This window comes from Felis catus, chromosome C1, assembly GCF_018350175.1.
Source record: "Felis catus isolate Fca126 chromosome C1, F.catus_Fca126_mat1.0, whole genome shotgun sequence".
NCBI lineage: Eukaryota > Metazoa > Chordata > Mammalia > Carnivora > Felidae > Felis > Felis catus.
Window position 1 is genome coordinate 169,217,582 of NC_058375.1, and position 13,911 is coordinate 169,231,492.

The 13,911-nt window shown below is 36.5% G+C and overlaps 1 protein-coding gene across 4 annotated transcripts in view; it reads left to right on the forward strand.

Annotated features, from left to right (window-relative positions):
• ITGA4 (integrin subunit alpha 4) overlaps positions 1–13,911 on the forward strand; it is a 95,038-nt gene that overhangs the window by 41,872 nt on the left and 39,255 nt on the right. For all 4 annotated transcript variants that reach the window (XM_045034087.1, XM_003990911.6, XM_045034088.1 and 1 more), the window contains one exon: positions 670–824. In XM_045034087.1, coding sequence (XP_044890022.1) covers positions 670–824 — 155 coding nt within the window. The remainder of the gene's footprint in view (positions 1–669; positions 825–13,911) is intronic.

Below are 13,911 nucleotides of genomic sequence, written 5' to 3' on the forward strand. Positions count from 1 at the left end.
ATTTGAAGTAAATATTACTAAACTGCCAGAATATTTATTCAGAAGATGTCTATATTTGGCACAAACCAGCACTGGAAGGTCAAACTGGAAATCAATAAAAACATGGAGGAGACTAATCAGGGTCTAGGGCTGGAAAAGGAGACGCCTTTGGGTGAACTGTTTATATAGGTTTGGCTTTTGAACAATTTGTTCACTTTTCATTTTGAAAAATAATAAAAATCAATCACCTCTCAAGTCAGAAACAACAATGAACCCCACCGTGTATAAAATTAGTGATACGTGATACGTGAGTGCAGTATTCTGTCTGTGGCTCTTTAGTTGGACATTCTAAGAACAGAAGGATTCCAAAGAAATATGAAACTTAGAACTTTTATGAGTAGTTACAATTTTAGTATTGTAGTTTTGAAGTATATATAGGAAGATTAAGTAAATACCTGAAGATGGTAACAGTTAAAACTAGAAACCTAGAGAAAAGTTGATTGATATTTTATAACAATTTTTTCAACTTGTGTTTTCAATATGTGTCGTCTTCCAGATTTCAGGTTAGTTTTGAAAAGCCACTGAAATAAGAAAATACTGGATATCATTTTGACTATTTTCATTTCAAAAATAATAAATGCTTTTAGGTACTTATTTGCATTAACTGCAATTCTCTCTACATTTTTGCAGTTTTGTTCTATAACATGAGTCTGGATGTGAACCGGAAGATAGAATCTCCATCAAGATTTTACTTTTCTTCTAATGGAACATCTGATGTGATTACAAGCAGCATGAAAGTGTCAAGCAAAGTAGCTAACTGCAGAACACATCAAGCATTTATGCGGGTAATGTAGACCAGTTTTTTATTAATGAACGTGTAAACTTCAGCATTACCACTACAGTGAAAATCTTACTGCATTGGTATCTTTTTATAAAATGTGTTTTTTTTTTTTTTTTTCAACGTTTATTTATTTTTTGGGACAGAGAGAGACAGAGCATGAACGGGGGAGGGGCAGAGAGAGAGGGAGACACAGAATCGGAAACAGGCTCCAGGCTCTGAGCCATCAGCCCAGAGCCTGACCTGGGGCTCAAACTCACGGACCGGGAGATCGTGACCCGGCTGAAGTCGGACGCTTAACCGACTGCGCCACCCAGGCGCCCCTATAAAATGTGGTTTAAAAGCAGATGTGATTCCCTCCTGAACTAGCTGGCCTATTGTTACAGGGTTAAGATGTTCGGCAATCCTGTGATGTGGCTAATGCAGAGTCCGCATTTTGCATCTTCTTTATTTCACGTTTATCACATTTTTACTGCGTCATTCTTTTTAAAGATTTGCCTTTTCCTTTCTACAATTGCTATTTTCCCAACCCTGTTTTATATGCTTCCCTAGAAATGTACATATTGAGTAGCTCTGCTGAGCCTGAGATCTGTTTCCAGGTTGGTTTTTCTTGACAGGGGTGTGGTAGGGAAGGGTAGGGTGGGGGCAGGGAAGTTGGTTTGTTTTTCGTGTGACTCTAATGAAGCAGAAGCCATCGTGACTGCGTTTGGATCAGGTCTTTGTCCCCATGCCAGCATTGTTAGTGATGTCAGTGGGAACTCGCACAGTTGCAGCGTGGTAGGGATCATCTGTGGGCCAGGACAATGACTCTCAAGATGTTTGGGGGTATGTCCTGCCAAAGCACAGCCAGTTTCATGTTTCTTTTATTAAAATACTCATTCCCAAACTGATCATCACGTTCCTTGCGTTGGTCAAATTTTATCCTATGGAGCAGTGCCAGGTCGTTTTCATTAGGGAATGGTGTACTTCATCAGAAAATCTACGGCCACAAAGAAGCCAAACTATTCCCAGGAGCCCCTTCTGGGATTGCAAATAGTAGCCTCCGCTTAGAACTTAATTTTCCCTTGGATACTTATTCCAAGCAAATGCAAACAAGCATCAAGGTTCTAACACTATTAAATGCTAAGAGCAATAATCCCTATGCCATTTCCTCATTTCCCTTAACACTTTTTATTGTACTAGAAGAAAGCTATGAGATGGTTGAAAACCAAAAACATAGAATGATACTGATGTAACCATCATTTATATGTTAGGGATGAAAGAGGGATTTTTTAATACTATATAGTTGAGATTGTACTTAGTCTCCAAAATTGACTCACCTATCATTGAGACCATTTTCAAGGCAGTAAAAGGGGCTGACATTAGGCATTTGCAAAGAAACATTGTGTTGAATTTGTATGACAGGAAATTGATCTGACTTACTTAGTTACTCCTGTGTTTCTTGGCATTGTTCCAACAAGTAAGAGTTCATCAAAAATTGTGTATTTTCGTTGGGATACATTTGTAGTAGAAATGACAATTTAGCAGAAGTTTCTTGACGCACACTTGTAATGTTACCCTGGTGTTGATGGTAGCAGGTTAACAGCGATTGACTTTCGGCCATATTGTCAATGTCAAACAAAAGCATTTACCTCTGGGATTGGTACACAGTAGGGACTTTTTAAAAAGTGATTGAAACCATTATTAAAATTAAAACAGGTCTAGTTGTTATTCAGGAAGATATGGGAAGATAATGAGTGCATTGTCCATTCCCACCAGCCTGGTAACTGGAGGTATTTCACAATGCTAATACTACTGTGCTTCTAGAGTCCAAAAGAACCTGATAGTCTTTTTTTTTTTTTTTAATTTTTAGAAGATGTATATTTATTTTGAGAGGGTGAGAGAGAGAGAGAGAGAGAGAGAGAGAGAGAGAGAGAGAGTTGGAGAGGGGCACAAAGAGAGGGAGAGAGAGAATTCCAAGCAGTCTCCACACTGTCAACACAGAGCCTGTTGTGGAGCTCGATTTCATGACCCTAGAATCATGACTTGACCTGAAATCAAGAGTCAGACAATTAACTGATTGAGCGACCCAGGTACCCCAGAAACTGATATTATTCTGCCTTCTTAATGATAGTAAAAAAAGAAGAGCAGTGGTCAGGACGCTTGGATTGTCTGTCCCTTTGTTCCATAAAACTTGTCCAGTATCAGGAATATTAATGGTCATATTCTACTTCAACGTCACTTACAATGAAGTGAGGTACACTTGTTAATTATGTGGCCTGGCCCACAGCCTCCACTTCTCACAGGACTCTCTGTCTGCCAGTTGGGCACACTTTCCTCCTATGGTCCTTGGCATTGGTCATACCAGATAAGCTCCACTTAATTGAGTAGGTATTTGAGTACCAACATTCTGTTTGAGACACTTGTATATATCAATGAATGAAATATGAAGAGATTACTGCCCTCACCGTGTTTATAGTCTAGTGGAGTGAGGTAAACAACATGATAAAAACGTAAATTTTAGACTATTTTACAAGATAAACATGATCAAAAAAGAAAAGGGCAGGGGCGCCTGGGTGGCTTGGTCAGTGAAGCGTCCGACTTCGGCTTAGGTCACAATCTCACAGCTTGTAGTTTTAAGTACCACATCAGGCTCTGTCCTGAGAGCTCGGAGCCTGGATCCTGCTTCGAATTCTGTGTCTCCCTCTCTCTCTGCCCCTCCGTCCTTCCCTCCCTCCACCTGTCTGTCTCTCTGTCTCTCTGTCTCTCTGTCTCTCTCTTTCTTTCTCTCTTTTTCTCTCTCAAAAATAAATAAACATTTAAAAATTTAAAAAGGGCAGAGTACAGGAAACTGGAGTGCTGGAGAAAAAATGAAGGGTGCATTTTATTTTATTTTTTTAAGTATAATTTACACACAGTGTTAGATTAGTTTTAAATGTTTTATATAATGATTCAATCATTCTGTGCATTAGTGATGATCACAAGTGTCCTGTTTTTAAAATTTTAACTCCAGGGTAGTTAACATGCAGTGTTTCACTAGTTGCAGCTGTACAATGTAGTGATTCAACGGTTCCATATGTTACTCAGTGCCCATCAGGATAAGGGTACACTTAATCCCATTTATCTGGTTCACCCATGTCCCCAACCTCTCTCCCGCTGTTCTCTATACTTAAGAGTCTGTTTTTACCTCTTTTTTTCTTTGTTTTGTTTCTTAAATTCCACAAATTAGTGAAATCATATGGTATTGGTCTTCCTCTGACTTACTTTATTGAACATCCTACCCTCTAGGTCCATCCGTGTTGTTGCAAATGGCAAGAATGCATTCATTTTTATGGCTAATATTCCAGTGTGTGTGTGTGTGTGTGTGTACACATACCACATCTTTATGCATTCATCTATCAGTGGACACTTGGCTTGCTTCTATGTCTTGGCTATTGTAAATAAGGTTACACTAATCATATGGGTGCATATTTTTTTTGAATTAGTGTTTTCATTGTCTTTTGGTAGATATCCAGTAATGGGATACCTGGATCATATGGTAATTCTATTTTTAATTTTTTGAGGAATCTCAATACTGTTTTCTAATAGGCTGCATTAGTTTGCATTCCCACCGGAAGTCCCAAGGGTTCCTTTTTTCTCCACATCCTCACCAACTCTTGTTTTTCTTGTGTTTTTGATTTTAACCATTGTGACAGGCTTGAGGTGACATCTCATTGTGGTTTTGATTTGTATTTCCCTGGGGATGAGTGATGTTGAACATCTTTTCATGTGTCTGTTGGCCATTTGTATGTCTTCTTGGGAAAAATGTCTATCCAGTTCCTCTGCCTGTTATTTAATTGGATTTTTAAAATTTTTGGTGTTGAGTTGCTTAAGTTCCTTATGTAGTCTGAATATATTAACCCCTTATTGGATATATCATTTGCAAATAGCTTCTCTCAGTAGGTTTTTTTTGTTTGTTGATTGTTTCTTTTGCTGTGCAAAAGCTTTTTATTTTGGTGTAGTCCCAGTAGTTTATTTTTGCTTTTATTTCTCTTGTCTCAGGAGACAGGTCTAGAAAAATGTAGCTACAGCTAGTTTCAAACACATTACTACCTATATTTTCTTCTAGTTTTATGGTTTCAAGTCTTTCATTTAAACGTTTAATTCATTTTGAGTTTATTTTTGTGCGTGATGTGAGAAGTCCAGTTTCATTTTTTTGGCATGTAGCTATTCAGTTTTCTCAGTACTATTTGTTGAAGAGACTGTCTTTTCCCTATTGTATATTCTTGTGGATTTATTTCTGGGTGCTCTACTCTGTTCCATTGATCTATGTGTCTATTTTTATGCTAGTACCATACTGTTTTGATTACTACAGCTTTGTAATATAACCTGAAATCTGGAATTTGATACCTCCTAGTTTGTTCTTTCTCAAGATTACTTTGGCTGTTTGGGGTCTATTGTGGTCCCATACAAATTTTAGGTTTATTCTAGTTCTGTGAAAAATGCTTTTGGCATTTTTATAGGGATTGTATTGAATCTAGATTGCTCTGGGTAGTATGAACATTTTTTTTTTATTGGTTTCAGGAGTAAAATTTAGTGACTTATCACGTACATATAACACCCAGTGCTCATCACAAGTGCCCTCCTTAATGCTCATCACCCATTTATCCTATCCCCCCCCCACCTCCCCTCCAGCAAACCTCAGGTTGTTCTCTGTATTTAAGAGTCTTTTATGGTTTGACTCCTTGTTTTCATCTTCTTTTATTTTTCCTTCCCTTCCCCTATGTTCATCTGTTTTGTTTCTAAAATTCCACATGAGTGAAATTATTTGATATTTGTCTTTCTCTGACTTATTTCACTTCGCTTAGCATAACACACTCTAGTTCCATTCATGTTGCTGCAAATGGCAATTTTTCTTTCTTTCTTTCTCTTTCTTTCTTTCTTTCTTTCTTTCTTTCTTTCTTTCTTTCTTTCTTTCTTTCTTTCTTTCTTTCTTTCTTTCTTTCTTTCTTTCTTTCCTTCCTTCCTTCCTTCCTTCCTTCCTTCCTTCCTTCCTTCCTGATGGCCAGTTAATATTCCATTGGGTGTGTGTGTGTGCACATCTTTTTCATCCATTCATTAGTCGATGGACATTTGGTCTCTTTCCATAGTTTGGCTAATGTTGATAGCACTGCTGTAAACATTGGGGTGCATGTGCCCCTTCAAATGAGCATTTTTGTATCCTTTGGATAAATTCCTAATAGTGCAATTGCTGGGTTGTAGGTAGTTCTATTGTTAACTTTTTGAGGAACCTCCATACTGTTTTCCAGGGTGGCTGCACCAGTTGGTATTCCCACCAATGTCACAAAAGGGTTCCCCTTTCTCTGCATCCTTGCAAACATCTGTTGTTGCCTGAGTTGTTAATGTTAGCCATTCTGACAGGTGTGAAGTGGCATCTCATCGTGGTATTTGGTCTGTATTTCCCTGCTGATGAGTAATGTTGAGCATCTTTTCATGTGTCTGTTTGCCATCTGGATGTATTCTTTGGAAAACTGTCTATTCATGTCTTCTGCCCATTTTTTTAATGGATTATTTGTTTTTTGGGTGTTGAGTTGGTAAGTTATTTATAGATTTTGGATACTGACTCTTTATCCTATATGGCATTGGCAACTATCTTCTCCCATTCCATCAGTTGCCTTTTAATTTTGTTGATTGTCTCCTTTGCTGTGCAAAAGCTTTTTATCTTGATTAAGTCCCAATAGTTCATGTTTGCTTTTGTTTCCCTTTCTTCCAGAGACTTGTCTCCTAAGAAGTTGCTGCAGCCAAGGTCATAGGGGTTGCTGCCTGTGTTCTTTTAGCATTTTGATGGTTTCCTGTCCCACATTTAGGGTTTTCATCCATTTTGAGTTTATTTTTGTGTGTGGTGTAAGAAAGTGGTCCAGGTTCATTCTTCTTCATGTTGCTGTCCAGTTTTCCCAAGACCATTTGCTGAAGAGACTGTCTTTTTCCCATTGGATATTCTTCCCTGCTCTGTTGACAATTAGCTGACCATATAGTTGTGGGTCCATTTTTGTGTTCTCTCTTCTGTTCCATTGATTTTTGTGTCTGTTTTTGTGCCAATACCATACTGTCTTGATGATGAAGCTTTGTAATACAGTGTGAAGTCTGGAATTGTGATGCCTCCAGCTTTGGTATTTCTTTTTCAACACTACTTTGGCTATTTGGAAGTCTTTTCTAGTTTCATCAAATTTTAGAATTGTTTGTGCTAGCTCTGAAGAATCCTGGTGTTACTTTGATAGGGATTGCACTGAATGTGTAGATTGCTTTGGGGTAGTATAGACATTTTAACAATATTTGTTCTTTCAATCCATGATCATGGATTTTTTTTCCATTTCTTTGTGTTGTCTTCAGTTTCTTTCATAAGTGTTCTATAGTTTTCAGAGTACAGATTTTTACCTCTTTGGTTAGGTTTATTCCTAGGTATCTTATGCTTTTTGGTGCAATTGTAAATGGGATTGATTCCTTGATATCTGTTTCTGCTGCTTCATTATTGGTGTATAAAAGTGCAACAGATTTATTTATGAACATTTTGACAATACAGTTTCTTTCAGTCCGTAAGCATGGAGTATCTTTCCATTTGTGTCCTCTCCAATTTCTCTCATCAATGTTTTATCACTTTCAGAGGCTAGGTCGTTCACCTGCATGGTGTATTCCTAGGTATTTTACTCCGTGCAATTGTAAATGGGACTGTTTTCTTAATTGCTCTTCTACTTCATTATTAATATGTAGAAATGCAACTGATTTCTCTGTATTAATTTTGTATTTTGCTACCAGACTGAAAATATTTATTAGTTCTAGTAGTTTTTTGTAGTCTTCAGAGTTTCCCATATATAGTACCATATCATCTGCAAAGTTTTAATTTTTCCTTACCAGTGTGGATGCCTTTTAATTTTTTTTCTTAGCTGATTCCTGGTGTGGGACTTCCCATACTGTGTTAATAAGTAAAGGTGGTGTGAGTAGGCATCCTTGTCTTCTTCCTGATCTTAGAGGAAAACTTTTCAGTTTTTAACCATTGGGTATGATGTTAGCTGTGGGTTTTTTATATATGGCCTTGTAATTTTGAGGTGGGTTTCCTCTAAATCTACTTTGTAGAGTTTCTATCATGAATGAATATTGTACTTTGTCAGATGCTTTTACTGCATTTATTGAGATGATCATATGGTTTTTATCCTTTCTCTTGTTGATGTATCACATTGATTTGTGAATATTGAGTCCTCCCCACCCCCCTGTATCCCTGGAATAAATCCCACTTTATTGTGTTGAATGATTTTTTAATTATTATTGAATTTGGTTTACTAATATTTTGTTGAAGATTTTTACATTTATGTCAATCAGAGAAATTGGCCTATAAGTTTCTTTTTTTGTAGTGTCTTTGGTCTTGGTATCAGGGTAATGCTGGCCTCATAGAATGATTTTGGAAGTTTTCCTTCCTCTTCTAATTTTGGGAAGAGTTTGAGAAGAATTGGCATTAACTCTTCTTTAAGCATTGGGTAGAATTCACCTGTTAAGCTGGTCCCGGACTTTTTGTTTGTTGGGAGTTCTTTGATTACTCTTTCAATTATTGTTGGAAGCAATTGGTCTGTTCAAATTTTCCGTTTCCTTCTGATTCAGTCTGAAAGATTACACATTTCTAGAAACTTAGCCATTTCTTCTAGGCTGTCCAGTTTGTTGGCATATAATTTTTTCATAACATTCTTTTGTAATCTTTTGTATTTTTGTGATGTTAGTTTTTTCTCCTTTTTCATTTCTGATTTTATTTACTTTGGTCTTATCTCTTGTTTTTTTTCTTGATGAGTCTGGTCTGAAGATTTATCAATTTTGTTGATTTTTTCAGAGAACCAGTTCTTGGTTTCCTTTATCTTTTCTCTCTCTCTCTCTCTCTCTCTCTCTCTCTCTCTCTCTCTCTCTCTGCCTCTCTCCCTCTCCCTCTCCCTCCCTCTCCCTCCCTCTCCCTCCCTCTCCCTCTCTCTCCCTCTGTGTGTGTGTGTGTGTGTGTGTGTGTGTGTGTGTATGTTGTCTCTATTTCACTTATTTCTGCTCTAATCTTTATTATTTCCTTACTTCTACTGGTGTTGGGTTTTGTTCTTATTTTTCTTGCTCCTTTAGATGTAAGGTTGAGTTGTTTGCTTCAGTTTTCTCTTGTTTCTTGAGGTGGGTCTGTGTTGCTATAAAACTTCCCTTTTAGAACTGTTTCTTTTGCTGCATCCCAAAGATTTTGGACAGTTATGTTTTTATTTTCATTTGTTTCCATATATTTTTTTATTTCCTATTTGATCTCTTGATTTTCCCATTGTTTAATAGCATGCTGCTTAGCCTCCACATGTGTGTTTTTTCCAGTTGTTTTCTTGTAATTGATTTCTAGTTTTATACCCTTGTTGTCAGAAAAGATGCATGATATGATTTTAGTCTTCTTAAATTTATGGAGACTTGTTTTGTGGACTAACATATGGTCACTCCTGGAGAATGTTCCATGTGCACTTGGAAAGAATGTGTATTCTGCTGTTTTTAGATAGAATGTATATATCTGTTAGGTCTATCTGATCTAATGTAACATTCATAGCCACTATTTCCTGGTTTTCTGTTTGGATGATCTATCCGGTGATGTAAATGGGGTGTTAAAGTCCCCTAATATTACTGCATTCCTGTCAATTCCTCCCTTTATGTATGTTAATAATTCCTTTATGTATTTATGTGCTTCCATGTTGAGTGCATAGATAAATTGTTACACCCTCTTGTTGGATTGTACCCCTTATGTAGTGCCCTTCTTTGTCTTTTGCTACAGTATTAAGTATCTTGTCTAATAAAAGTATTGCCACTGTAGCTTTTTTTCCCCACTTCCATGTATGTATGTTTTTTTTTATCCCTTCATTTTCAGTCTGTACATAGTATCTTTAGGTCTGAGGTGAGTCTCTGATAGACAGTATATAGATGATCTTATTTTTTGAATCCGCTCAATCACCCTGTGTCTTTTGATTGAAGCATTTAGTCCATTTACTTTTAATTATTGGTAGGCATGTATTTATTGCCACTTTATTGCTTGTTTTATGATTGCTTTGTAGTTCTTCTCTGTTTCTTCTTTTGTTCTCTTCCCTTGTGATTTTATGGCTTTCTTTAATGTTATGCATGGATTTCTTTCTCTTTATTTTTGTGTATCTATTACAGGCTTTTGATTTTTCAGTTACCATGAGGATCATATATAACATCCAAAGTATACAGCAATTTGTATCTAGTTGATGGTCACTTAAGTTTGATCCCATTCTAAAGGCACTAAATTGTTACTTTCTCCTCCACATTGTATGTATATGATGTTATATTTTGCATCCTTTTATTTTGTGTATTCCTTGACTGATTTTTGTGGATGAAATTGATCTTACAACTTTTGTGTTTTAATCTCCATATTGGTTAAAAGAAGAATGGGTATTAACTCTTTTTTAAGCATTGGGTAGAATTCATCTGTTAAGCTGGTCCTGGACTTTTTGTTTGTTGGGAGTTCTTTGATTACATAAGTGATTAATCTGCTACCTTTATTGTGCGATCACATTTGCCTGTGAAATTGTTCCCTTTTATAATTTTCTTCTAGTGGAAATGCTTCATTTTTTACATCTTAGTGTGTTATCTGTTGAAATTCTCTTCTATTAGATGTCACTCTCCCTCTATGATAATGTTCCTTGTCCATGTAAATATATGACGATGAATCTTTGCCTTTGCCATATTCATATATATAACTTTATTAGATCTTAATGATTTCTGAAAACAAGATCTTAGAACAAGGGATACTTTTGAGGCTGCTTTGATTTAGGGAAACTCAATTAACAATTGGCAGCAGTTTTTAGAAATGTTGGAGCAGCCGTGGTGAAGTGAGACTTTGCTTAAGGCTTTTATAGATGGTATTTATTGGTTGATCTTGATGGAATCTCTGCATCAAATTATTCACTGATGTTTAAGAAGAGAAGAGGGGTGGTAAAGTGGGATGACAAATGAAGTAACAAGATTCTCTCCCTGCTTGCAATATTTCCAATAAAGCTAAAAATATGTAGCTTAGGCATCTGATCAGGAATGCCTGCCACTGTTTATAATCTGAGAGACCCAGTGAGTTCAGTGGCCTTAGCAATGTTATATAATTATGAAATCAACCTGCCTACATGTATAGTAGATTAGTTTGTTCTTTCCCTTGATTCCTGAACTTTCTGGATTTTGGATTTATGAACTAAAACAGTTTTATTTTGTTATGTGAGTCTTTAGGCAACTTCTAAAACCCATCTTTTTCAATAATAACTTCAAGGAAATTAAGGTATATTTGGTTTGTAATTATATTTTATTTGTATTTTATGTATTCATTTATATTGTTAAACTGTACTAGTACATAATTCAGTGAGCCGTTATATATTAACCGTTATATATTAACCAAAGCCCTTATATATTAAACACAGCAAACTATGGACTGATCCATATAGGCATATAGTTGTCCAAGTACAAACAGACTATATAATTATACTGACATTATGGTAGTCAGGAAGGGGATTAATGATTCCAGGATATGTTAATTCTTTGTTAGATTGGAAGGTGTTTGAAGACAGAATATTACTTTTTGTATGTTTGCATTCCCTTAGAGTTAATACAACTCCTTATATAAGGTAGAAATCCATGAATATTCTTAAAATTGATGAGTGATGTTTCTCTGTGCTATTTAAAGAATTCTATAAGGGAAAATCTGAGAATGTTCTATTGGTGTTATGATTAGAGCACCTGTTTTGGGGCTGCTGTCTTTTCTCAGGATGTTGGTAATGCCAGCTGTTTGACAGTTCTCCACTTCCCAAAGCAAGCTTATACTAGCTAGAGTGGTTATAATTACAGATGGTGGTGCTGGCTTAGGTTCCGATCCATGCCTCAGTCTTACCTTCTCCCTCCCCGATCCACTTCCCACATTTGTACCATTTGTACAAAAACATAAATCTGGGGGCAGCTGGTGGCTCAGTTCGTGAAGTAACTGATTCTTGATTTAGGCTTAGGTCATGATCTCATGGTTCATGAGATTGAGCCCTGCATCAGGCTCTGTGCTTACAGCATGGAGCCTGTTTGAGATTCTCTCTCTCCCTCTCTCTCTCTCTGCTTCTCCCCTGCTTGCTCTCTCTCTCTCTCTCTCTCTCAAAGTAAATAAATAAACATTAAAAAAAACCCACAAATCTGATCATATTCCTTGCTTAAAATTCTTCTAAGACTTTCCAGTCCTCTCTTTTTTTTTTTTTTTTTTAATGTTTTACTTATTTTTAAGACAGAAAAACAGAGCATGAGTGGGGAGGGGCAGAGAGAGACACACACAGAGAATCTGAAGCGGGCTCCAGGTTCTGAGCTGTCAGCACAGAGCCCAATGCGGGGCTTGAACTCACGAACTGTGAGATCATGACCTGAGCCGAAGTTCGATGCTTAACCAACTGAGCCACCCAGGCGGCCCTCCAGTCCTCCTTTAAGTGTAGATTAGGTGCCCCTCCTTCTTCTGTACTTGTGTGTACTTACACTGGAATGCTCATACCCTACATTGTATGTGGATTTATGGATTATATAGATGCTGACATAGGTATTGACTTTCAGTTTTGTGTCCCCAGAGCCTTCCTTGTACTTGGCAGACCCACGAATAGATACACTGAAATGTTTATAGTGCAGTATCATTTTTCATTCAGTAAACCTTATAAATATTTCTGGCTCCACCCTTTAGGTTTTTCCACTGCATACACACAATAGGAAGACGTGGACTTACTGCTTAGTGGCCATAAATACAAATTTCTATAAAAGTTAAACAAGAAGGCAGACTTTGTATAATTTCAGACATGTGGTAATTTGCACGCTTATGGGTTGCCCTATTTTATGTAATGTCCATAAAAATGTGGCATGGACTCTTCATTATTTTTAATATAGATAGCACGTGACCATCCAAATGAAAAATTTTAAGCAAATCTACTTTTTCCCTCCCAAATACGTAATTAGTCACTTCAAGACATTTTTGCTATTCTTGTCTTTAGGTGGAGCTGTTAAAGTTAAATAAGTGTGAATATCTGTCAAACACAGTTCTTGCAAGAGTGCACGTACATTTTATATATTGTGAGAAAAGCATAATTAATAGCTAATTAGGATAATGAAAGTAATATACACCAGATGTAGAGAAGACCTTGTGGAAAATTAGTATGAATTAGGTAACATGTGATTTGGTCAAAGCAAGCTTGTTGAGAAGAATTAAAACAGTGGACATGTGGAGGGACAATCAGTGGCTGTCTAGCTCCTACACCTAGGGAATAATTTAATCAAGTTTGCTATTGTAATACTCAGGGCTTCAAGCTGTTCGGTTTTCACAAGTTGATAACTTGGGATTTGGGCCTTGATTTGCGGCATTCCTATATGGTCAAAGTTTCATGTTGAGATGATCACTTTTCAAGTAATTTAATAAAATCCTCTCCATGCATAAGAATGGAAAAGTAATGAGAGATCTCAGGTACTCTGTTTCATGCCCCAAATCGTCCAGATACCACTTAATTAATACAAGTCTAATACTTGGTATGTAACTCATTTTCTACTTAATGTTCATTGATTGGCAATAGTCAGATTTTCTTTTTCATTAAATTCCTTTCAAACGTTCACCTGAATATCCTATTATAAGAAGCTGAAATTCAGTAATATCTTGATTGGTTTATATAGCTATATTTTGAAGTGACATCTACATAATCAATCTCTAACATCTGTTGATATCTGAAACGCCAGGCATTGTTCTCAGTGAGTATTTTACAAACATCATACCACTGGATTCTCATAACAATAGGTATAGGCATCATGAGAATCATCATTATCCCCATTTTTGATGAGGTTAATTGAGCCATAGACAGACAAAGTAATTTGCTCAAGGTCACACAGATACAGATAGGGTTGCACCTGAGATTGGAAGCCCAGTTGCTGTACCTCCAGGCCTCTTGTTTTTAAGCATGGTATACATATATTGATAGTTATAAATAATGTAAAAAGAAAAATTATCTTTTTTATTTACATAAGGACATAGAATAGTCTTTTAAGTGATAAATCCTCTTGATTAATTTACTTCATTGACTGTATCC